Source organism: Thunnus albacares, chromosome 5, assembly GCF_914725855.1.
Source record: "Thunnus albacares chromosome 5, fThuAlb1.1, whole genome shotgun sequence".
In the NCBI taxonomy this organism is placed as follows: domain Eukaryota; kingdom Metazoa; phylum Chordata; class Actinopteri; order Scombriformes; family Scombridae; genus Thunnus; species Thunnus albacares.
Genome location: NC_058110.1, coordinates 18124494 through 18151642, shown reverse-complemented (window position 1 = coordinate 18151642; position 27149 = coordinate 18124494). Strand labels below are relative to the sequence as shown.

The following is a 27149-nucleotide window of genomic DNA, read 5'->3' as shown; positions in this document are numbered from 1 at the left end:
TGCTAAAAGCTGAGGGATTGTGTGCAGATGTGCCTGGAGAGAGGCCAGCCCCTCTGCCCTGGGAGAACATGTGGTCTGGGAGTGTTTACGCTGGCACTCTTTCAAGCTGTCTCCCACACAGCATGCTGGCGTCTGTCTCTCCTGACAATGCTTAACCCTCCTCCCACAAAAGGGGGCATTCTCAGGTTGAGGTGACACCAGCAGTCATGTGTTGACAAACAGGAAAGACAGCAGTGTAAATAAAAGTAAACGAATTGGCTAACATTAAAAAAAAAAAAGTGTTTTCTAGTGAACCTGAAAGGAGCATTAATGGAGTGAATGATACTTTGGTTGCAGGAAAAAAATTAAAATACTGTTATGCTAACTATTTCCCCTTAACTTTCTTTGTTTTATATTCTGATTTGTTGCTTGGAGAGAAAATATGCACGGATTCAACAGATATCCAGACAACATCCAGGCATGTTTTTCACAGATTCTCCACATACTTCACATTCTCCCCTGTGATTCTGGCTCTGGGTAAACATCTGTAAGCTGAAAAGCCCTGAAATGGCACGCTCGTTCCTAACACCAGCGGCAGTGAGGTTACCGTCAGTTTGTTCAGTGTGAAATACACACCTGTTGTTTTTAGTGCCCATGATTAAATGCTGATGGGAAAAGGGAGACACAGACTGCACAACACCTCAGACTTGCAGAGAGAGAAATTTATGAGCTTTTTAGTTTCAAAACGCCTGTGGCAGGGGCAGAGATCCTCACGTGTTCTCTTTCTAACCGAAGTACTCTTTAATCACAGCTTTCTCAGAGGGTGCGCCATGTAAAGTTTACCAAGTATTGCATCAAAGTTTTGGATTATTGTTGTTGCCTTAGTAAAATAAATTACAGCCTGAGTGTCTCTCTAATGTGAGTATTCAGTGCCCCCTGCAGGTTTAGATGGTTTATGAGAATACTCATCTTATATTCACAACTTTAATTTCACAAAGGTTAATCACTGTATGTTCAAAGCTATAAACAGTTACATTGTTAAAGTTGCATTTTCCTTGTGGACGACATTTATACGATAATTCATGACATGTGTTTTTATTTTCACTGAAGAGCCTAATCTATTAACAGTTTGAGAGGCCACTCATGTATTCCTGTAGGTACTTGTTGTTCCTGGTAATTTATTAATCTTTCACGGTCACATAATTTGGATACATCCAGAAATGGTCATCCCTATATGGATAATTTGTTTTTATATTGAAAATAGTAAACTTGCACAATGGATGTATAAGGTGAACCCTTGAAAATCTCTAGGAATTATTGCAAATATCTTTAACCCGGTTTCTGACAAAAATGGTAATTGTGTTAATAGATTGGAGAATATAATGTAGATGAGATCTTTATTTGGACTCCAAATTCAGATGTAGGTCCTTTTATGTTGTTAGCTTTGGCAACCGTGCAATGTAATTACAGTCTATATAATACAAATGCATTTTCATTTTGTGAATAATTATTTTTACCTGTAGCTGGAAAGACTATGGCACTATTATACATGGTCAAATAAACCAGAACAAAACCAAATTCATTTCAATTTCATAAGATTCATGCCATTATCTCAATGTACCAGCAGGGGGCATTATCTGGTGAGGAATACAGAGGTTGGAGACAAAAAAAAAGTGGTTGGAGAGCATCCACAGCGTGGGCTACATACACACCTCTCGTTGAACTGTGGTGCTTTTCTCTTTTGACTTGTAAACTACTATTGGTGCAGCTCTGAATGTGGGTGAGAGAGAAAATACAGAAATAGAAGAGGTCACTGAGAGGACTCCATTTAAGTTAAAATGGTGGGATTTATTGTAGTCCTGCAGCAAAAGATGTTATTTTGAAATAGGAATTTCTTTCCAAATATCACCATTTGAAAGAGGCGATATACTGGATAGATCAAATATATGACTTAAAGCAAAAAAAACCCCAAACAAACCATTTTGTTACTGTCGTAGTGGGCTTAAATACAATTATAGGCCATTATATGTTTGCTTGTTACAGCTTTATCCTCTGATGCAGTGCTAAGCAACTGATAAATGCATAATAAAAGTAGACTTTTTGTTCAACAACTCTGCGAGCAACGTGTCACTGTTTCACGGGTGATTAATCAACTATTTTGCAATATTGTAATTTCCTATCATTCCAATTTTTAACAAGAAAAAAAACCCGGATTCTGTACAGATATTGAGCCAACATGGCTGATCCCAGAGCGCCAGTTGCAGCAGCGCCGCCTCTCTCTCCCACCTCCACGGGTGGATGAAGAAGCGCATGAAATAGGAGAAAAGGAGGTGTGTTGGGACATGCGCAGACACTGCTCGCCGCTCAGTTATCCCATTTTTTTTTTTTTTTTTTTTGAGGAATCGAGCTGGTTACGTCACGGGCTCGTTCACGGTGCTGGAGCTTGAGATTCACCATCCACTCATGCAGCCACAAGCACAGTGAGGCATTGGCGCTCTGAAGGGGGGAGAGAGAGAGAGAGAGAGGAAAAAAAAAACGCTTTTCCTTTTTTAATTTTTCTTTTTAAGTTTGGCACGGAATGAGCTGAGCGGAACCGGCGGCTGCAGGGCTTTCTGTACGAGCTGGACTGTTCTGGTGGCATGGTGTGGTGAAACAAGAGACCCCAGCAAAGCACAAGAGAGACAAGAGGTTACACTGTGCTGTGCATCATGTTTGAATGCCGATAATCAATTAGAAATATACATGACTGTGCTGCTGCATTGCCTATAGCCTCGCCGGGCTGTAGCAAGTCTCCTTTTTATTCCAGAAGCCCGTCTGAAGCGGCCACCGTGCGGGGCTGAGGGCGCAGCTGAAACGGACAATCGCACCCGGACCATTGAAGGGGTTCGGATGAGGTGGTTGATCGGGTTGTTTGGTTTCAGAAATCCAGCCAACTTTTCCTCTATTCCTTTCTAACAGCAGTGCCATCGGGCATTGCTCAGGAGATGGCGATGAGGTTGTTCTACTTGGGATTTATACTCTGCCTGGAGATCATATCTCCTAACGGTGCAACCGTAGGTAAGAAGCCTGTTGTGTTATCTTGCATTGTGATACTCGAGAAAGCATGATCACTTTTTTCTCTTCTCTCTCCCCCCTCCTCTCCTCCTCCTCCTCCCTCCCCTGCAAAGCATCTGTGCACAGGCCTGTGTTCACTAGAGTTAGAGCCAAATAGGTTGTCTTTACAATAACACAGTGTGCCACAGCAGTGTCCTCAGAGAGAGAGATCGGTAACTGGGGAAGCCTTTTAATCAGAGAAAGTACCGCACAAATAAGCAGTTGCGCTGATTATTTTTGGCCTAGAACCTGTCGTGCGTTGTTTAGCAGAGCTCCTGTCTGAGCAGACAGAATGGGCCTGCCTGCAAGGATGGCAGACACTGAGGTTATTCACAGTTGGAATATTCAGCAGGTAAAAAAGCAATCGCAACACTTGCATGAACGACCCATTTCCACCTACATTATTTCTGCCTGACTGCGACAAAATGGCTCTATCTCCTCTCCATTTTTTCTCCCCACGCCAAATACAATTCCTCGTGTATTTTCTGTGTACGGCTACAGCTGATAGCCACCATTCAAAGAAACTGCCGGGTGTTTTTTTTTTTTTTTTATTCACAAAAAATCCGAGCAGCACGCTTGAGTTACATATCAAACCTGTGGCAGCCATCGGTCAGATCAGTTTTCATGTTTGTTTTCACTTACTTGGCGCATATGAAAACAACTGTTGTGTCTGCTTGTAAAGGTATAATCTTAATGGCGTGGCTTGTCCAGACATGCAGCGTCTGTACAGCTGGGAACCACAATTTATACTAGTGACAGCCAGGTAATGTCTGATAGTGAAATGAATAGTCGTGCAGTTATCCTCTTACCTCCCGGGATCTCCTTAATACTCCCGAATCCCTGATAGTAATAATGAGATATTAAATGCACCATTGCTCTTTTGACAAGGCATTGCAGACCTGTTGAGCTAACAGCCTGCTTTTTTTTCTTTCTTGTGTATTTTAAGGGAAACATAATGGTGCAAAATAGCTCAATAATTTGAAATTTTCCACAGATATGTCGCCATACACAACATTTTACTTTGTACCTCCATAATTGTATTACAGATTTGCTCTGTTTTGTAAGCCTATGCTTCATTTACAATGATAGCCTCCATGTTTACATAATCCTGGAGTCTTTTGGAAACCATTCATAATATTTTGTGGATGTAAAACAGGAAAAGGCTCACACTGATGTTCTTTGTCCTCCAGCAGTGGTCTGAGAGCCTTTTATATGTCTATATATTAGTAAATCAATTTGACAGCTCATCTCACTCTGATAGTATGTTTACTTTGATGCCAAATGGAAAAGTAGCATATTATTACCTTCATTATCCCACTGAAGCCAGCTCCTATCAATGCCTGTACAAAAATCACATCTGTTGTTAGATCTTATATAAGTTTCACTAGAATTTGATGGAAGCTGTCCAGAGTGAGAGCCATAGTTGAGGTTACAGGAGTGTGCAAGCTCCTCCCACCTCCTCCATCAGTATGTAACATCTGGACACAGGGAGACCATTAATCCAACTTAGATGTGACTGCAAGGGGGGGTGGGGTGGGGGGGGTGTTGAAGCGAAATAAACTTCAGCAAGAATCATTCTCGGATGCTCTCTGAAACCGACATGGAGTTACATCACAGGGAGTCAGGGACGGAAATGTTATGTGTGTTATGTCATTATTAACAGTTGATTTATCAGCCTCCCATCAGAGAAGCGTTGCTCCAAAAGGGTAGAAATGGCCAAATGAGTGGATACAAATTCTAAAGCCAGCCACTCTGACTGGATTTGTCACCACTGGGCCGCAGCATGAATTTACGAATGAGGAAGGATTAGAGAGAGGAAAGTCAGAAGGCCATAGCTGACAGTTAAACATAGGACAGACCCCTTTGTTTGTTATTGATATTTGGTGTTGATTAGAGTTTATTGTCGTGGCACTTGAAGGTGTCATCCTTTTTAGACAGACAAGATCCAGCACAGTACTGCGCAATACTGAGAGGAGACAAGTAGCAGTTTTGCAGTTATTGTGAAAACTGGTGAATCCATGATTATACAAGGGAATATAATGTAACGTGAACACTATTTTAATCAATCCTTGTTCATATGATTGTTGAATTAAGGACTGCAACTAATAATAATTGTCCTTAATGATTCACCTGTAGGTCTTTTAGCAATTATTCCATTAGTTATTTGATCTACAAAGGGCCAAAAAAGTGCAAAAAATGTAAACAAATGCCCATTACTATTTCCAAGTGATATCCTTGTTTTGTCAACTAGCAGCCCAAAAATCAAAGATATTCAGTTTACAATAATAATAAGATCAGGATAAGCAAATTCGAACATTTGAGAAACTGGAACCATTAAATTACTACTTAGTGTGTTTACGATTTATCGATTATCAAAATAGTTGTTCATTTTCTGATCAACTAAGGCAATTAATCAACTAATTGTTTCAGTTCTAGTTGACATTACAGTAGATACTCTGGGAATAGAATGGGTTGTTATTTCAGCTGTCGTTTAATGACTTAAGTGAGAAAATACTTTTTTGGTTTTTAATTTCATACCACATTTCACGCAACAAAATGGCACCATATTAAATGAAATCCTTCATATTTATCACATTAACTCTTCCATATTTGATAACTTGGACTACTGAGCTTACATGTATGATCTCAAAAACCTTAAGGGTGCAGAAGGATCCCCTTGGTGAAAAGTGTAAATGTAGGTCAGAGGCTAAAGAGGTTGAATTCCTGAGGAGCCTACACTCTGTTTACCTGACCTTTTTAATGGGACCTGGCTTTACCTTTTCCTCAGAACTGTCACTGGAAACATCTGCTGGAAAAATTCAGCATCCCTCATACAAATTCAACAGATAATAGGACTTGGATTGCTCTCTTCAGTTCTTCCAAGTGGAGGTCACTGGGGATTGGTTATTGTAACTCTGCACACCTTAGGCTGTCTGTTGACTGCACTCTTATCAGGTAACACGGATAATCCCCAAAATGATTTTCTGCCATTCAGGCTTCTCACAAAGAAACATAAGATAAAAAGGCATTAAATATTTTGAGTGAAATATAGCCAGAGTGTCCAGTTTTGATACATTCTTTGGCCTCTGAAGCAAATTTTATGTAAAGCTTATGTGCAGGTGTTTTGCATTTTGGTCTCAACATAGTGAAAATATTTTCGAAATGAATAGCAGACAGTGGGATTCTTGACCTTAGCTGCAGAAAAAAAAACAAAAAAACATTTTTATCCCTACTTCCTGTTCTCCATTGCAAACCACTGTGACAGGAAGGTAAAACCAGATTAACATAAATGTCTTCAGTGTTGTTCCCCACATATTGAAGGTGTGAGACCGCAGATAAAAGAGTGTTTGTTGATTGTGAATTGCAGGGGTGTGCTGTAATTGGTGTTTTCGACTAGCTACATCACTGTTTACCCTGTTTAGCTCCTATGCTTCAAAAAAAAGGAACGGATTGGCTTCCTTAACAAAATAGGGAGTGTGGGTGTGTGTTAATGCAGCTCTGTAATAAAATCAGGCTCTCTCTATTCATCTCTGCTTTAGGCAATTTTTAGATTTTTTTATCATTAATATTATGATGTCTCTTAGAAATTATTGTTTTGAACATGCCACTCATGAGAATGTAAGCCCCTAAACACATTTGTTGTCAGGGAAATGCATTTGATTTTCCTTGCGCTTCATAAAGGGAGTACACAGCGTTGTTCAAATGTTGCAAATGGTTGCAACGTTAGCCCAACACCTGGCACAGCTGTGAGAATACTGTCTTTGTGACTGCTGTTTTACTTCAACATCACTTAATGGTGAACTTCTCACCTGATGCCTCAAGCTTGACCACCCAGCTTGTCTGTTTCTAGAGACTGTCATCTGCAGCTCTTTGTGTGTTGGTCCCACTGGCTTTACCAGCTCGTGCTCATGTACACCTCAGATGTTGGCAATGTTGCTGGCTTTGTGCTTGACTGGAGAATCGATTTGATCGCAGGGACCCTTGGTACTTTTCACACCTGGTCAGAGGCGACGATCTGATATATGGAGATAAAATTCCAATTTCATGGACTGTTGCAAAGGGTCAAAGCTGTTTGCTTTCATCAAAGTCACAGCATTCACGCTTAGTCATTGGATTGTGGTTGAGCATGTAACAAACATTTGTGCTGTGGCTGTCATGGCAAAGATATGGACACAATTAATTTATCTTTATAGTACTTCTTTGTAAGGGACCATGTAAATGTTTCCGTTTGATGGGTTGTACCAGCATGAGCTGAAAGCAAATTGTCATTTACAGTTTCTTGGCACTTCACAAATTAAAACATTCACATTTTAAGGGCATATGAGACATATACAACATTATGTACAACTGCGTAGTTTAGATGATGATTTTTGCATAAATATGATGAAGTAGTTTGACTTCTCAGGTATTTAATTTGCTGGATTATCTGAAAACAGTTATTTACCATTTATTCTTTAACAGTTTCTCAATTGATTTTCCATAAAATTTGTCACTGTTATTGTGATATAAAATGACACATGTTGATAAAGTATTTTATCCATATTAAATCCGCCCTACCCTTGTTACTAGCAATCTGAATAATCCACTTGACAGTGTGAACACCTGCCAATTTTATCTACCATGCTGCAACTTCAGTACTTTTAATCTGATAATTTAGAACCTCATGATGATCTAGTCTATCAGATTACTTTAGGTCAGCAGCTCAAACCAACACTGAGTTATGGGCTCTTATATAACCAGCTGATATAATATACATCTGCCCACACAATGTAGAATATGTATCATGTCCTCAACCATCTAAAAGGTTAAATAAACAGTCTGCACAATTTTGCTGGGTTTCAATTTGCACTGTAAATGCAATGTCATGATAAAAAAAACAGAATGCATACCATTTAGAAAAAAAAAACATTGGTACAATATAACTCTTATATAAATAAATATACATGAAAAATAATAGATTGCATTTTTTGTCATTAATGCCTTTCAACAGAATTAGCTAAATCTTATAGTAAAGGATTAAAAAGATTTTAAGGAGACATTAAATATGATAATTCGTAATGTTATGTTATTCAAATGAAATGAGAATCTTTTATCACAAGTGAACTTTAAGACGATCACCAGTTATGATGTTCCCAAAGACTCAAAAAATCTTTCTTCACTATTTCTTCAGAAATGTTTGTCATCTCAATAAGCCGTGGACATGTTTTCTATATTGACACCTTCACAGAAAAGCAGTGCAGGCGAACTTAATTTGTGGTAGTTTCACTTAGTAGAAGTAAACTCTCTCAAGCTTCATGTAGTTTTATTCAAACATAAATATGACACACTCTTTAGTTTGAAAGCTATTATTAATATCAATTTGTGACCTTTGAGTTTGTATTTCCTTATCTGATTTTGTTATCACCTCAGATCTTTATTATATGTGACCAACAAACACTTGGATGTTGCCTGTGGTTCTCAACAATACTATCAAGATTGAAGGGTGTGTGTAGTTTTGGACTTGAACTGTGCATGCCAAGGCTCACAGCTTGAGGGTATAAAGTAAAGTAACTGCAGACAGCTGAGTTCCTATTCCACCATAAAATACTGTTAAATCACTAGTTCTGGCGTTCTAGTGTCTGCTTAAAGACTTTTCCTTATTTTCAGACATACATATAATGTTACAATGTCGGATGTTCATATTAAACGTGGCCAAAGTGCCGAATAATGAGGTAAACGTATGTAGAAGTAATCCCTGTGAGCAAAAAGCACTGGCTTCAGACTGCTCTGAATGCTCAGTTTCCAACATTTTTTTCTACTTCCAGCCTGAGCCCATGTCGGCTTGTGACGGATTTCATGTCATTTGCTCCACGCACAGCATGCAAGTTCACTGCTCCACTTCACTGACATTCTGGCATTTTTCCACTGTTTTGGGTGTAGTCACGCTAGCCATGACTCCATTACACAGCAGGGCAAAGTGAAATAAGTTGTTCACCTGTTGTAGGTGTGCGGGTCGTCTGCAGCTCTTCATCAAACATCATCACTGTAACTGTTGCCGCTCAACAAATAGCTCCAAATTTCCCCATGTTTTGTTGTGTCAACCAGTTTTTAGTGCCGCTAACAAAGCACTGCTAATTCGGTGAGGAACATGTTTATTTTCCTCTCAATTCTTCACAATAAAAGTCTCCTGTTATGTAGTAATTTAAAAGCTTTTATTATGAAGCAGTAAAGGTTGGTTTGCATCAGCGGTAACTTAACATGACCCTGATACAGCGGCCCCTCAGTAGGCTTCTGGAAAGCTGGCCAATCAGAACAGAGTGGGCTCATTGGGAGGGGGGGCCTTAAACAGGAGCTAAAACTGCCTATTAGAGACAGAGGCTGAGCTGAGGAGCTGCATAAAGGGCAAGTATAAGATAAACAAGGAGTTTTTTGAACTGTGAATCATGCAAAGCTACTCTAGTGGAGTCCCAGAATACAAATAAATAGCTGGAAATGAGCGTAGTAGGTCCCCTTTAATTTTCAAAGGTCTAAAGAACATAAATGTGAAGTTAAGACCTTTCTATGTTATTGCACAAGTTTTAGGATCTCACTGCTGAACAAAGAGCTCATCTGTTAAGATGTGATGTGGATGACAACTCATTTGTGCATTGTTTATGAGTCATTCTGAGCAATTATTGAGTCAGGCACATTCCTCCCTCCTGCCCCCCTCCTCTTTTTTTAGAGTGAATCTAATGAGGCATTCATCAAGGGAGATCCACTCGCATTAAATCACAGAGACATTTCATCTTTGAACTGAAGTAAATCCTCTTGTAACATACTGTATTCATACCTTACTGCTGTAGCCTTGGATGTTTTTTCCTGGTAGCGTCAGAGGACAGAGGCAAGGCAGGGTTTACAGCCATCTCAGTCGCAATGAATGCCTCAATTTATGTGGTCCAGCCCTCATTTTGTGGCTCCCATATTCTGTTTTTATAACAGCTGAATCTGGGTTGACTTTTCCTCTATGGGTGCACAGAGCAGTGTTATGCAGAGACTACAGGGTGGGTGTCGAAGAACTCTCCTTGGCCCCACCATGAGCCTATTTACATGTATCTTTATGTCCATCAATCACTCAGTGTATGTCTTTTACTGCGTTGCCTTTTACTGCTCTGGCCTGTGACGTCCTGCAGAGCCTCATCAGGTTACCTTGGAGGTTAAAGCTGCACCCTTTTGTTGTGCGATGACACAAAAACAAAGCTTTCAGGCGCAAGAGTAGGTACTAACTCAACAGAGTCCTCTGCTGTTTATGCATGTTCAACCTCTTTGAAAATGGCCATTGAGGATAAGAAATTAGATAGCCTATGGCCATTGTATGTGCACTGTGAGCTGGTTAAAGTGCTCCAGTGCTTGGCTGTGGCTTGGCTTGCACAAAGCTAAGTGGTTGCATACCAGTTGGGTTATGCGCAGTGTCACTATTGAAGAGGTTGATTCAATGGCTACAGCAGTGGCAAAGGCAGGGCCTTACATTAGATGCTTATCACTCTCTTCTCAACTCTTACTCTGCTCAGCTTCCTATCATAACATTCCAACATAATATTACATCCGAAAGCCTCTGACTTTAGTGAAAAAGAGACCGTCTTCCATCTGAATAATTAATACAGCACAAAAATTCAGGAATAACAACTCTGCCCTCATTCTCTTCCCCGTGGTCGGCGTTTGGTTTTAATTGTTAATTATAATGCATGGATTCTGGCTTTGACATCCTGCTAAACAGAACACAGATAAATCACTTCAAACTTGACCTCAGGGGTCTAATTGCATAGTTGGTTTGCTTTTTTCACTCTCTGAATCACTCTGGAAGAAAAGTGTTCCACAACAGAGGACAGGGAAGGGGAGAAGTGATGGGTGATGAGAAACAGTCCTGGTTTCATTCCCTCTTTCTCCTGTCACTACACTTGTACACAGTAAGACCACAGAGACCCCGAGGGTCATTTATTTATTCCTTTATTCAAGTCATTTCACATTCCCATTTGTACTGTTATCTTTTAACAGCATTTAATAGAATCCATGCTCTATTGCTCAGCCTAGAAATTATCCACAGGGGGATTGGGTTGGTTGAATAGTAGGATCTGCTCAGTGTTAGAGGTGTACTTGTGAAACAAAAGTATTTTTTTTTTTTTATCAGTTTGTTTGGTTAATCTTTTTCAGCTGAGTCTGTATTCTGTGTGCATTTGGATAACGGTCATTGTCATCCTGGTGTGTGGTGTTTTAACTAAAGTAAGCTTGCAATACATTGCAGCCAAATAGTATTGCTCTTTATATAGGTAAAACTTTTTAAATCATGTGCAGCATGAAGGTAGTCCACTACACAGCTACATTAGCAAAGCAACGACAGCAGCCACAGTCCTGCCACATCAGTGTCTACACAGGATGTGTTCAGGTACAGTATTGTGTATAGGTCAACTGTGTTTTGGCAGTGCTCAGAGCACAACAAACAATCACTGTAGTAAAGCATGTAAAGTGGAGGAAAATGACTACAGGTTGTCGTCTCGTGATACTAGACAATTGGAGATCTCCCTGCCTACCGATTGTCTGGGGATTTCTAAATGCAAGGTAGCTGCTCGAATGGTGTAGAATATAGACGCTAACAAACCTACACCCCTTAAATTTTGTCAAAGACACGCCCTACTGGAAATGATGCTCTCCCGCCATTCTCCTCTGTAGTAGACTGCATGTCACCGCCCCAGTATGAAGGGCCACCCTAAAGAATTTGGTTTGGTTCTGGAATTTTTTTTAAACTTTCTAATTGTTTCCACCTAATTTTAACAAAGAAAGCTAGGAGATTGTCCGCAGTCTCCAGTTGAGCAAAGTGTTTAGAGACTGACTTGCGAGTCTGTCAGGTTGTGCATAGCATGAGTGAAACACGAACCGTTACACAGCCTGTGTAGACAGCTGTACTGATTAAGATAGAAGCGTATCTCCTCCGGCAGACAACTGAAGAACATGGCTGAAACACCTCCTGTGCAGACAATTCTTTACTTTTTGTACATGCACTCAATTCCATTCTCGCAAACAAGTACTTTTCTCTTGAATTTAAAACTAAAGCTCTTTGGTTTCTTTACAATCTAGCTTCTTGTCTGTAAAAGATTGTCTTTTTGAGGCAAAGCTATACACATGAAATCAATTAGAAGGTGCTGGAATGTGCTGCATGGATCTGGAGTTGATTTGTCGAGCAGGGATGGCCATATTGAGGGAGACAGATCGGGGGGGAAAGTGGGTCAGTGTTGTGTCCCAGCTGGTGATGGTGTCTGGAGGCCTCCATCATTTGGCTGCTGAATTGGTGCCACAACACCATTTACTCACCATGTCTTCCTGTTCCATCCCACAGACTTCCTTTCAGCCTTTGAGATTTATTTTTGTCAAATTTTTGGATTACAAAAAAATAAAGCAACACCTTGAATTCCCTCTTGCAAATGATGACATAGCCTTGAAAATACCTCTTTTTTATCAGGCACTCAGGACGGACATTTCTATAAGAGCAGGGCTCTGTGTACGTTTATACATTTGCTCATTCGCTCGTGTTTAATGCTTTTTGCCATGCACAGTGCTCGAGGGCAATTCAGTGTGCACTGTTTAGACAGCACAAAGCTCCAGTGGCCCTGCATAAGGAAATACAGTGTGTGCTCCATACAGCTGGCAGTATGCTCAAAGTCGGGCCAAGTCAGCCAACTGGAGCCAGAACATCCACATACCAGGAAGTAACCCAATAATTTATAGCAGAGTGTGTAGGACATATCAGATTCAAACATTTGTTCTGTGAATCTTTCAGTGACAACGCAACACCTTGTGTAAAAAGCAGGGGTTTGTAAGTCCATTTATTTTCTCTTACACAACCATACTTGGCCTCATCCTAGAGAGCAAGTGCACTTGTTGAAATATATCAATAAAATATAGCTTATGTCTCAGCTTTCAGCAACTGGCTCCACGTAGAATTTGGTTTCAGCACTTAATAACTAGAGGAAAACCATTGATGGATGTTTTTTGGTCAGTAAAACAGCAATGACTTCACCATGATGCCTTGCTTTAACAAGATCAAGAGGAAAGAAAATAGAATTACAGTCTGTGATTTCTAATTTTGACCACACACATCCCAAATTTGTGAATTTATTGAAATAAGAGCTTGCAACCCATTAAAAAGACATTAAATTTGATGTTTAGTTGAGTGTAGAGCATTAGATATTTAGATTGAAACACTAATCCCATGACAAATTCTCAAGACATTTTCACAATGTACTGACCTTCAGGCATTCTTGGGCTTGTAGTTGCCTCAAGGACTTTCTCAGCCTTCATATTTAATGCCTTTACTGTATCACTCTCCTATACAGATATTTTAAATGAAAGGCAATGTCAGTGGAACACATTGTAACTACATCAGAGTGCAGAGACAGGCATTTTGGTGTTTGTGGAGGACAGCTGTTTTAAAAACATGCCCAGTTTTTTTTAAATCAGCCAAATAAAGATATTCGTTCATGGTGTAATTTCTCTTCAGAAATAGAAACCCTGTTTCCTGTGGAACTTCTAAAGTTGCTCTTACTGAGTAATGGTGTGAAATTCAAAACTCTTGAGGGCTTCATCTAAGACTGCTTTCTCTCTAATTAGATGTATTTTTGCTCTAGTAGATACCAATAGGATTTTTCTCAGGTTATCATAATGGGGAAGGAGCAGTTTTTTGATGTTCAAGTGTATACCATACTGATATTACTTTTAAAAGTTGATCATAAGCAACAGAAAATGAGGTCATTATTTTTAAAAAATGTGATAATCCTGCTGCTTTGCGGGTAGAAGATTTGAATGCTGTGGGATTTCCTACCATTTAGTCACAGCAGTGTGATCAAGTTGCCACTCAGCTGTGGCAGGAAATGCTTTAGTTGGAATTGCATTATCAAGAGGGAACTCTGTTGGCAGAGACACTGGGCTTATTGGAGTTCCTGTAAGTGGAGTATGTACCTTGATTCAATGGGATTGGTGTTTGCTGTTGGGCCAATCCCAGGAGACCAAATAAAGGCCGTCTTCATTCCCTTTTGTAGGTAAAGTGGACTCAAATGGTTTAACGTCTCAGCCTGATTTGGACCCTCTAAAAATTGTCAGTACTTTGGCAGTTACTTTGGAAAAAAGGGACTTTGCAGGGTGAATTAACAATTCACATCTCTGTTTGAGATATTTCAGTGGGCTTTGAAAGAAGACTGCTGAGGGGGGAAAGCTGCCAGTCCTTTCCCCCCAGTCTCTAACCCCTCCTCAGCCACAACCTCCAATTAGGCTCAGAGGTTCTCCCCTCTGCGGTCATTTCATGCTGGTGTGTAAAGCGATGGTAAAATTAGAACCCACAATGTTTTATTTCCAGTTTTATGCCCACTCATAGGGAACAACTGCCTCAACCCAGATGCTTCACACAGGGACCAGAGAGACCGAGGGAATGCCTTCACATAGCAGCCTGTCAAGAGGTTTCAATGCCGTTACTCATTTCAGCTCAGGGCCCAGTCAGTGCGGCTGTTTGTTTGGTTGTTGGTTGTTTAGGCAGATTAAATGGCAATATATAAGCACAGGCAAATCCAGTGTATTTACCACCATACCCAATGTACCAGGACATTGGTGAGCTGAAAGGAAGCAAAACTAACAAGTTGGCCCCAGGCCATGGCTAGCCTCCCTCTCATTCCTTCACCGAGGGGTTGGGTGTGTGCATGTCGTCCAAACTGATTCATTCACTGGTCTCTATCCAATCTTTTATGGCTCTCTTTCTCACTCTCATCTCAAATTTTACATCCTGTCAGGGCCTTGATGTTTAATATGGAAGTCTGTATTTTGGCATTTCCCCGCTGTGTTTAAATCTTATTCTCTTGCATCCCTTGAATTTAGTTTTGTAAGGCTTGCCTTTGCCATTGTGTGATGCAGAGAGCAGGGTGAAAGCTCTGCATTTTAAATCCCAGCTCTCTCTTTCTCCTTAAATATCAATGTGTTAGGTTAGTATATTTAATGGGAATCATGTTATCTGATCCCTGCAATCCTTTAGCTGCTAATTATATTTACTAAAACATGACACTCAGAAGTCTTAGTGTTTGACATGTACATAAACTTCACTGTCACATGAAAAAAAGACCAGGGTCTAAACCCCTCAGGCTGCATTCACACCAAATCTGGCAATGTAGCACCTTCCTGCAGGGTTGGCCGGACGTGTGGGTGTGTTTATTTGTGCTTTAGAACATAACCACTATGAAACAATCAGAAACTAATGTTTTATTTCTCTGATTCACTGCTTTGTTCTCATTACTGCTGCTCCCTCTCTTCATTCACTCTCTAGCTCCCTTGACCACTGCTGACTCTCTCTCTCTGTTGCTCGAGCTCTCAGCTTGCCCTTTCTCTCTCTCTCTCTCTCTCTCTCTTTTTCTCTGGTCTTTTTTAAAATGAGTCGGGAAGCCGACAACAAAGTCAACAAGTAAACAAGATTCTTCTTTCCGTGGGTGTCTTCAGTCTGATCGTTGGCTTACATGATTGGCCACCGCAACATGACGTCAGATTGCGTTTCAGCAAAAGTTGATTCCGGTCCAACTTCTTGCCGGACGGTCGCTGCGTTTTTTTTTTGCTGAACCCCATGCGGTCCCCACTCCCGCAGCCTAAACGCACTGCCCCCATTCAAATGAACGGGAGGACTGCCGTTTTCCCCGCATTGCCGGATTTGGTGTGAATGCGGCCTTAGTCTGACAGTCAAAAAGGAACGTGATTGCAATGATACACTAGCCTCATGCTCTCTTGTGATTTCAGTCACATCCCAGCCCCCTTGTGGTGCACACCCCCCTCCCCAACACCTCTCTGCCTGCCAAGTACGTAGGGCGGCAAGTCATCCAGGGCGAGAGAGGGCTCAGTCCCTGCAGAGAATCACAATGAGACCTTCAGCGCTGTCCTTCCTAGAGCATTGCTGCAGTACAGTAACAACAACCTCCTGACTGAAATGGCTATTGTGGTCTTGCTTTCTTTGTGTGTAACATTTTTGACCACTTGCTTAAAAGGAGGCCCTACCCTTGTGTATATTTAGTAGCCTATTTTAGTTCTTCCTTTTAGAATGAGAGCAAATGTTACCCTAGGATTTCAGTTTTCTTTATCTTCATTTGTACTCAGGTTACATTTCAATTTGGCTATTTTTTATAATAAGGTTATGTCATTAATGATGAAAATGTACTTTTCCTCCCTTTGTTACTGGATACAGTCAATATTTTGATCCAGTAAAAGGGTTGGTTTAACTAAATTAGGAAAAAAAAAAAACAGATTTTCCCTATAACCCTTTGTGATGTCTATTCATCCAGATAGTTCTGGTTTTAGTTGCTCAGTTTTTGAGATATCCGTCTGAGATTTCTACTACATGTAAATTGGTGAGTAGAATTTCACTTATGGTGCTTGAAGCATTTAAACCATCTGTCTAAATATTTCAACAGGAAGAAACAATGTCCCTGTTACTCACCAACCTCACTGTGACCACTCATTGAAACTTCTTTCTATCTGAAAAATACTTCCCATGAAAACTGACAGACTGCTCTGTAGGTTATTAACAGTAACATGTACAAGGATTCTGAGGAACTTTTTTCAATGCCGTGAGCGCACAATCAAAATTCCATTCACCTCAATTGTGTTTGGGTGGAGCCAGAAATCCAATCTCAAAACATGGGCGAATACCAAAACAGTCTGCATGGCAAGATAAGTGATAAAATAGGTTTTGTTTGTTTGGTTTTTTTATCATTTGAGTAAACCAACCCTGTATGATTGATTTTGAAATAAGTGACAAATTCAGTGTTGACAGACTGATGCAACACCTAGTAGGCAGAGCTCCATTTCACCAGAGTTTTTCTTAGTGAGGCTGAGTTAAAGCATGTCAGCAGTGTCAGACTGCTGATGGGTCATGAGCGTTGCTGTGGTGCCGCTAGCCTGTGGTATACCTCAACAATCTGTGCTGACTTACTGCCCAGAACTACCGTGCTCTGCAGTTTCCCATGGGTCAGACGGTGATTGAATGCCCAGTTATGTCTGTGCCTTGACACATGAAAGAGCCTCTGTGGTAAAAGTTAAAAAACACCTTCAGAGCAATAAAAAAAAAAAAAAAAAAAAAAAAAGCAGAAAGAAATAAGATGTCCGTAAGAAGAGAGGAAACAACAAACAAACCTAAAACTAAAAGGCACCAGTGTTGGTTATAAACTTGTAGAGGAGGAGTTTTTTTTTCTGAATAGAGTGTGCCTGTGGGTCCTTTGATACAAAAACATCATTGTAAACTTGGGTTGACCCTTGCATGTTGCTTTGCCCTGCTGAGTTAAGATCTATGCTGCTTTAAGGTGGAAATTTCCTAGTTAGATTCTGGACAGGAGCGAACGGATGTTGAAATGTTAAAAAAAAGTAACTACTTTACACAATTACATCATACAAGTACTGTAGGATGCATTAAAAAAACCATTCTCTTTCATGCTGGCATTTTTGGAGAAGGTTGCTGGAGAATTGCATTTCTTTCTACATGATTGTGATTCAGAAACATTTCCAGCATTCAGTTGTTTTCGTGATGACACATCAAATTTCCCCTGCTTTTTTTTTTTTTTTTTTTCAGCTCCCAAAGCTGACGACCAGCCCAAGACCTGCAGCTCTAAGCAGTTTGTATGTAAGGATCAGGTGACCTGTATCTCCAAAGGCTGGCGCTGCGATGGGGAGAAGGACTGTCCAGATGGCTCAGACGAATCAGCAGATATCTGTAAGTATGCCTACATGAAAGTAGCTACTAAAACTGCCTCTCAGCAGGCATGTGTCCTCAGTTCTCATGTTCTCATCCAATCTGTTGTGCTTGAGGGCGACGAGGATTAACGCTGGTCTTACGCAACTTTGTTTTCTTGAGGATCCTATGTTGCAAGTCAATCTTTTCCTAAACATTGAGTCATTTTTTTTATTTTTTTTATACCCCATGTCGTAACAGTCGCTGCCTCTAAGTGGCTTTGAAGAGACGGCAGCACAATGTTCAGACAGTTTAATTTGGGCCTGAATAAGAGGGTAGGTTATGCCCTTTCTACGAAGGACACAGGCTCACAGTGTGTACTCTGGCTGCTCTGCTGAATTATAGCTCTAATTATGCGGCCTTGTTTAGTCTGAATGTTCAGGGATGTGTCTGCTCTTGTCTGAACTCTTGCGGGATCTGCGCGGTCCCTGAGAGTCTTGTCCCAGCCACTCACATCTGTCAGCCTCTCCATCCTGCCATTATATGCAGGCGTTAATGGTGATTTTATTGTCTGCATGTGCCACACCTTACATCTGTCATGCCACAAACATTCTCACAATAGTCTGGCATGCAGAGACAAGCAGCTGACACCCAGCTTTAAGGGGTCTTGTTATTGTCGGTGAAAACACTATTAAGTATCAACACACAGGGACTGAATTAGGGATTGAATTATGTGAGATAGCTGTGGGTAATATGTTGAATTATGATGCTGTTGTCATAGGCACATAAAAAATGAACTGTGGGTGTTGAAATGGAGAAAGTTAAAATTAGATATATTCCCCTCCCACAGACAGGTTAAGTAACCTCCTCCATGCTCACAGTTTTTTTTACTGTATTAAATATCCAATCTTTGAAAAGATTTGGTTTGAGGGTGAACTGTCAAATGTTTTTGAGCTAACATGTGTCATTTGAAGATAAACCCAAAGGTTCAGCCCAACAGAAAAAAAGCTCTCTCATCTACTTCCTCTGTCACTCCCCTTTATTTATGGATTCACACAGATTTTATGGTGAGAGTTGACTGCTAACAGTTTAACTCTTTATTTATGAATTGTACACACTTAGCTGATGCTTAAGGATTTTTTTAAGAAAGGAAGCAAATGATCGATTGTAGCTCTGCAGATAACAGCAATCACAAAACATGAGCAATTTTATATAAGTGTGACTCACGTAGTTTCACTCAAACAAGCTGCAGCCGTTCAATTTCTTCCCTTTTTCTACTAAGCAATTGAACTGAGTGAATTTTCCATAGCACTTATATAATTTGGTGACACAGACAATGGTGTGATTCATCTTCTGCATGGAGAGATGGAGAGCGGTGTTTCACCAGAACATCAAGATATGTTCTGCTCAATTACCCACTTCGCATGGGTTCTCCTCTGCCTGTCGCTTTACGTTTAGTTAAGGCGCTTCTCCATTCATGTGAGTTTCTGAGGCAGTCATAATAAATATCTGTTACTGCAATTAATGCACTTTTTGTCCTTTGCAGTGCTATGTGTTTGCAGTCTAACAAGCTCAGTCAAAGGCACATTTTTTGGTTTCACAATGAAAGGCAGCCAGACTGTGATTTTATCCACAGTCGTTTAGTTGATCTGTCCATTAAATGTGAGTGGTGTTTGGAATAGAGGGCTGCAGATAAAGCTACAGAGTAAATGGGCCTGAGCCAGTAGAGATGGAGACAGGAGAGTTTGGAGGAGTATGACTCTGAAGGTTATTTAAAATCCTGCTATGACGCAGAGGAATGGAAAAGTCTTTTCCTTTTTATCCCAGCTTTTCCGTTCAAGGGGTGAAATAGTTTGCAGGTCATCAGCCCGGTTTCTCCCCTACTGGAACTCATCATGAAAGGCAATCTGACCGGCATTCTGTAAACAACACTGCTCTCAACTGACCTGTCATGGAAATGGTAGATATAAAGGCAGGCCAAACATTGATCCTTCCTGGAGGGGGGCTGAAATCTTGATCAACTGGGGAAGTTTTGTGTTGATGCAATAGTTTTTTATGTTGAAAGTTCAAGGTATCACTTCTTTCTTTTATCAGCCGCAAAGTTGACAAAATCAAACTTACTTTCTATTTCAAACTTAGTTTTTGAAAGTCTGAGAATTCAAAGAAAATGCCTTGCTTTTGTTCCAACATGCCCCCAGACCACAGTCTAGTTATGTGTGTTAATGTTGATGGGAATTAGAGAGGGGCGTGCTACTATAATTATGACATTATCTCCAGTTCAAGTTAATTACTAACTACAGGCTTAGTTTACGAAGAGTACTCGCAGAGACTTTACCAGGCAAAGACGTTTTTTTTCTCTCTCTCTCTCTCTACTGCGGCTGCTGGTGGCTCTTGTATTGGGATCACCCCACAGTCTTGCCATCCTGTAAATCAGTGACTGTGACAGTGCTGACAGTGCGTGCAGCCAACAAAGAGCCTTGTTATTTCTTAAATAGATTAGTATATCATTTGAAAATGGCACTCATGAAAAGTGAAAATGTCATCTTCAAGCTCAAGTGTTCAAATGAAATCCACACGACTAAAGCAAATTTGACTGAAGAACCAGTTTTGCTTCTGGTAAATGCCACCTGTTTTCTTTATGATGATCATGAATCCGCTCGCTGTCAGAGGGTTGGATGCTGTAAACATGTGCTGTTGTCTGGTGAGGATCTTTGATCTACACCTCTGCTACCCATGCTAGAAGAAAGTGTGCTCCTTAGTATCATACTGTCTGGAGGCCTAATTGCCTGTCATTTCCAAACCATTCATCAGGGGTGTAATTATGTTGAGCAGCTAAAGACAGACTTCTGCCACAGTAGTGGGGTTGTAACATGACATCACATGAGGCGTTGACATGCTGTGGTTGAGGTAGCACTTGATTCCAGGGGTCAGTGCTGCATGTTAGCATCCTTAGCCTGTGTTGTTGATGTTCATTAGATGTGCACTGAAGCTGAGTGATGTGCAGATGCATGTATGGATGTGTGTATGTGTGTGTGTGCACATGGATTTGCATGAGTTGTCATCATGAATGGATTGGTGGGGGTGTGGGCAGGTTGCCAGTTGTTGGGCCGTCATAGCCCTCAGCCCCCCCCCGTGTGCACCTCCCTCTCATAGCCCCTAGTGCACATTGAGATAGCCATCAGCAGGCTGCCTGTACAGGCCCCTGTCTGCAGGTGTGACCCTGTCATCCTCTCCCAGGGACTGCACTGGCTCCCCTTCACTGCATGTCTTCAGTTGGTTTCAGACAAGCCATTTCACCTCAATTACATACAGGCTTAGGGCTCAGGAAGTGGTTGACAAGTGCCCCCAGGACAGGAGTTTATGTTCAGTTTTCCTCAACGACAGTGCTCCACACAGGGCTGCTACCTTTTTAGTGCTCTTATAGCAAGTTGTGGTATGTTGTCAAAGCGTTGGTGTGCTGTGGTTGAGGTGGCACATGATGTCCATGCATGGCTTTCCTTGCTATCGAGCAGGCTTTTCAAAAGAGACCAACAGTTCACAGAAGTCAGACTGATGAGGTGTGGGCCAAAGAGAAGTGGATTATGTGCTGTGTTCATTAACCATCCAGTTGTGTTTGTGTGCAAAGCTCCACATGGAAGGTATTTTTTCTTAGAATAAAAAGGTTTATCCATAACAGGTCAGTACCAACAAGAAAAGAAAATCCATTGAGACATAATGCACCATAAGTTTCTCTGTCACTCAGCACTATTTCTGCTGTTTTGCACCAATGTCACCTCAGCAAAAAGCAGTTTTTTTATTTTCTTCTTTTCGGCTCCTTATTGTTCTGCTTATCTATGGAGAGACTGAGAGTGTTGTAATGTCTTCCATCTCACTAGACATGAGATTAGGGCTTTTAAGCATATAATAGTTGAACAGCCATGGCTTTACTCATCAAACCATTCTAGTGACTATTTTTTCATTTCTGTTGTTAAAATGAAAAGTGCTGTATCACAACTTTCATTCCTTTTCACAGCTCTGTTGGAACAGTTGTGGTAAAAAACACTGACTCCCTGTCTGTATCCCAAGTCTGTATGCAATTATGATTCTTGCGTGAACCACATTCATTGTGGTTGAGCCAGCGAATGGGAACAGATGTTTGAATAAGCCCTAGCATGTAAGCACTTTCTCCATCATGAGAAGCGTTTGCCATGAAGGAATCCCTTTCAACATCAAAAAACCTCGTGCAACAATTGTCTGCCCCCTAATTCACTGTTAGACTTTTTAGCCCCCGATTTAGCATGAAAATGTCCTCAAGAGGACTTCTAAGCAGGGGGTGAAATGCATCTCAATCATGCAAATACACTGCCTTTCTCTTCCCGTACTCTGCTATCCACTTTCATTCAGGGAGAGAAAATGAGTCGATAATTCAAAGAAGTTAACACTTGCAAATGACAAGCCACTCCCTCCACTCGCACTGTCAGGTTGTCATTAAAGTCCATTGGCTGGTAGTAGTGGTACACACATACACACACATATTCATTTGTTGATGCTAGAAAGTAATTTTGAGGGGATATATGTTGGAATGCTGTTTCATAATGAAACTGAGGGACCCTTGGCTGAAGAGACTAAAGATATTTAATGTAACAATGGCCAAACCTGGACCCTCAAATCCAAACACACCCTCTTTTTCATTAAACTTGCATGTATAGCTTCTAGTAAACATTTGATTTCATGTAATATACTTTGAACAGAAACGTTTTCGCTGACACACTGGAAACTGCTTCAAAGAGTTAGCCTGATGTGACAATATTAGCATGAGAAAGTGGTGAAAGCACTTCCCAACACACAACAACACATACCATGTCCCTTGGCCCACACACACTCTGACCCATGTCGGTGGGTGCCGTGGCCTGGGGCCGAGCTGGTAGGGAGGTTTGATGGGAAGATTGAGTTATCATCTCCGTGCAGCTGCCTCAGGCGGCCGTGGGCCACACAACAAGGTTATCTGTCCATCTCTTGCCCTTGAGCCCCCTCTGGACGCTTGCCAGCCTGGTCCTTTGTCCGGCCCATCAGACTGTCATGCCTCAGCAGCCTCTCCAAGACGACCAGGAAGAGCCGGCCGCAGAGTTGGTGGGATGGGGTGGAGGCATACAGCTATGGGGAGAAGGGATGATCCTACAGAAAAAGGCTTTGTATAGGAGAAAATGAGCAGATTAGCATTTAGGCTGAGAAGGAAAATGGAAATGGTTTTGTAAGGTTTTGATCCTCTTTCTATACAAACAGCCTCTTACAGTAAAGTTGGGAGGGGGGGATCCTTTCATAGCCTATAATCAGAATCATGTCGCTGACGCTGTACTTGCAGGGGGCACCAGGCAGGGGTAGGAGGGTCTGTAGTAGCAATGGTTGACACACTGCTTCCACAGAGGAAGGAGCAAAGCCCTGCAAATCCCTCTGGTCTGTGGCCCTGAGCCCTCCTCAGCTTCACCGGCCTATCAACAGACAGGGAACACAGGACTTTCTCACGCCACACAGGCACCACTTCCCTTTCTCTGCTGTCTCCTCCACGCCCTGTCTCCCTCTCTCCGTCTTTCTTTTTCTTATGTCCAACTGTCTTCCTTTCTGTCTGTCAAAACAGGCAGAGAAGCTAGACTCTTGTCATCTCTGTTCCTTGTTCCTCATATCTCATCTCCAGTCTTTCCTCTTCTGCAATTACCTCAGTTTTTTTCCCCCTCATGGTTGCAGATCAGGGGGAGGGGGCTTGGTTTGTCTCTGCTAGCTGTTTCTTTGCATTTTACTTTGGGGAAATGTTCTGCGGTGCATTTTATAACGTGAAAATTCAGTGGTATTTGAAGTAAGAAAACATACTGTATTACTCTGTGGCAGCAAAATTAACTGGCTGAAATGTTTGAGCAAGCAGGTACGCAGATTTAATAGATTTGTTGCGCTGTTGACTAGCGATACTCCTCTCAAGCTCTACCTTTTAAGATAGAAACTTCCCAAACTACTCCTGTAACACTGTGCTGTCTTCCATATGTTGCAACCACTCAAACTTTCATCTTAAAATGTCAAGTACACAACTTCTGGCAGAGCTTCAAGAATGGTGATATTGGGACACGAAGGCAAGGTATTTATTCCTATTTTGGCTGAACGATGACTCTACGGAATACACTGGCAGCAGAGAGGTGGATTATGCTACAGGTGTTATATGATAAGATTTTATGGATGTTTTGATCCACTGTGAAAGCTCGTAAACTCTTTACAGCCACCTTTCAGACCTGCAGGGGTGTGAAAGATGGATTTTGGGCGGAGTATCACTTTGACATTATCCTTGTCACGATCTGTATAGTAGGCTTCTTTCTGCAGTCAGTAGACTTATCAGATTTGATACTACATAATTCACGGTAAAATGCAGTTATATATTAGGTTGTCTCAGTACTGTTAAGGTTATTGTCATTCTTATTCATACTATGGTAAGGGTGCTGGAGAAAAACTAGCACAACAGGCATTTCCAGTGTACTATGTGCTTTACTGTAAGTCCTGTGTGCTGTGATTTCTCAGTAGGGTTTACAAAACCATATGCTTGTTGTGCATACTGCTGTAAAGTGTGATTCCAACGTGGGGAGATTCAGTCGGTGGGCAGGCCTGCCTGTCACCCTGCACAACATATTCACTTGAGCTGACAGCAGACTTTATGGGAGTCAGTCAGAGGCTGCCATGGAACCTGAAAAGCAGGCTTTTATGCTAAGAACAAAAGATTGACAGGGGATCCAAATTTAAGGTCATTGCATAACTACGGCAACTGAGGAGTGGGGGATGGTGCGGTCCAAAGGTTGAGGTATTGGAGGGAAACAGTATCCATCTTCCACGTCATAACTCTCATGCCCACTGCCGGTCAGACAAGCTAAGTGGAACCCATAGCCGCATGCAAGGGATGACCGCACTCCATGTTTAGGGAATTATTTGAAGATAACACAAGTAGTGATGCGTTAGCTAAATCTACACTGTGCAAAGACAATATTACGCACTTCCCCTGAGCACAAAGTCATATTTAACTTGAAAGACTGCATGCTGCAATAAGAGTTTCAATAAAGCAGATCATAAGTTCTGGATTATGACTCATAGTTTTAATCATGATGAATCCCAGAACTCATTTATTTAATATGTGATTTATATAAGAGACTAAGAGAGAGAACACACAGCTGATTGGAGAAAGGTTTTAACAATTTGGATCCCTTAGGATGCAGCTAGGATATGCTAATATCACTGTTAGCTGATCACACAGTTTAGTGCAATAATGTAATTATCCTCACTCTGCCCTCTAATAGGTGCAAGGGTTGTAATTTTCCCTCTTTCTCTTTGTCTGTCATCCACCACGCTACCAAGCATCTTACATTGTTCTCACCTGCAGTGTTATGTCTCCAGGGCTGCTGAACTTACTTAAGAATCTGCGCAAACCCCGAGTGAAACGACATGTTAAATTATTCTAAAATAATGCTTTGGTAATTCTATCCCTTCAGTCCTATAGCAAATTCCATAGCACCTGCTAATGATAATGTGGGGCAAATGATACCTATTTTCAATGACAGAACATGTCAGGTTGTAGCATCCTGACATGTAAAATATCCAGTTTAGAAACGGATTTGCGTCACATGTACTCAGCTCTCTCTCTGGTTCTTATGAATTTTCCTGCAGTGAAGAAGAGGAAATGATTTTAAAAAGGTAACTGCAAAAAAATAAAAAGTAACAGAAGTGGTGTTGCATTTCTTTGTTGTGGCCCCTTACAGATGGAAATTATTAACATTTTATAATCTTATCTATGTTTTATAGAACTCTTAAACAGAGTTACAAAGCATTTTACAATGAATGAAAATAACAGCAAGAGTAACACAGGGTTGGAAGCCACAGGGTGGTAGATCTTATCTTTTGCTCTCAGACACATTCTAGGAGTTGTATTTTTTTGGAAGCTGAGAGCAAAGAGGCACTTTTGATTCAAAGCAAGGCAAGAGCGTTGAAATTTGCTGTTTAAAGTGTGACAACAAAAGCTTGGGTGACTTAATCCACACTACTAAATTATAAGATATATTTAATTTAGGAAATGTTCTTCTTTTTAAAGAAAGATAGAAGAATTCTTAAAGCTTAAACATTAAAAAGAGCTGTGCAATGACAGAATGACCTGAATGAGGGCAGAAGTTTTCATGGTTAGATTTGCAACATGAAGCTTTAATTCTTTCAAATTTTGAGTGGCTTCTATTTAAGTGTTATATTTACCTTTGAGGCCAGTAAATTTCAACTTCATATTCCCTAAACATTAATAGAAACTATAAAAATCTATTCAGCTATTTGGGAGTTTCCGTATTCATGGAACTGTAACATGTATTTGTTTATTGACTGCAGTATCAGGGATCTTGATGCAGTCTTTCAGTTCAAGGTTCAAAAGGCACTGCAGACTTGATGAACTAATTTACATTCTGTTGCTTCACATAAATCTCCAGTTTCACTGAAAGGTGCCAAATGCTAAATGCCAAAAACCTTAAATAGATCAACACATGGAAAGAAGGGGTGTAGGTCATCCTGTCTGTGTCAACAATGCAGTTCCAGCAGTGAAATTATTAATTAAACCTCCCTCCTTGGAGGTACACTTAAAAACTTCATTTAGTTGTAATGGGTAACTATAATCTTGAAGAAATTGTTTCAATTCATTGAAGACTATGCTAATTCTGAGATAGTTCAAACTGAGCATGTGTGAACATTTCAAAAGGAACAGCACATGGAATTGGTAATTAAAAGGAGGTTGTCACTGTCATCGGAGGAGTTGATACTATGAAGTACTCTAAAGCACAATGGATTTTTTTTTTGGCTCAAAATCAATTATTTGTATTGTGGTTTTTATATGGTGGAATTGATCAAGGCTAGGTTTCTTAAGCAAAGGTTGAACCACTGCAATCTAGTAACAAGGGACAGACTACAGATTTGGTCCAAGACACCACCTTATTTACTCCAAAATATTGCAAGTACAGCAGAATTGTCTACAGAATATGTTAAAACAAATCCAAGCAAGAGCCATGTTTAAACTACAACATCTACTGAACAGAATCCTGGAATCATCTTGGAGCAAAATCGCCAAAAAAAAAAATAAATAAAAATATTATGTAGAATTGAACGTGTGCAGTCTGTGTATATGTACATGTGAAAACATGGAGGATGTCCTGCTGTATTCTTTCCCCCCAGCAGTGCACAGTTTTGTCAGTGGTTCCACTGACAGATGATGCAGGAAATGGCTACTGCCAGTGTGAGGGGAGCTTATTGTAATACACTGCCAACAACTTCCCAAAGTGGAACAGGGAGTACAGGGTTCATCTCCATTGTCCCTCCTGCAAAGTTATTTAATCCTCCATATTGTCCT

The 27149-nt window shown here is 40.9% G+C and overlaps 1 protein-coding gene across 1 annotated transcript in view; it reads left to right on the top strand.

The window, feature by feature from the left end:
• The first annotated feature begins 2185 nt into the window (after positions 1–2185).
• Positions 2186–27149, top strand: part of lrp1ab (low density lipoprotein receptor-related protein 1Ab) — an 89439-nt gene continuing 64475 nt past the window's right edge. Inside the window, exons 1-2 of the mRNA XM_044352205.1 lie at positions 2186–3036; positions 17669–17809. Of these exons, the coding sequence (XP_044208140.1) occupies positions 2964–3036; positions 17669–17809 (214 nt within the window). The 5' untranslated portion in view covers positions 2186–2963. The remainder of the gene's footprint in view (positions 3037–17668; positions 17810–27149) is intronic.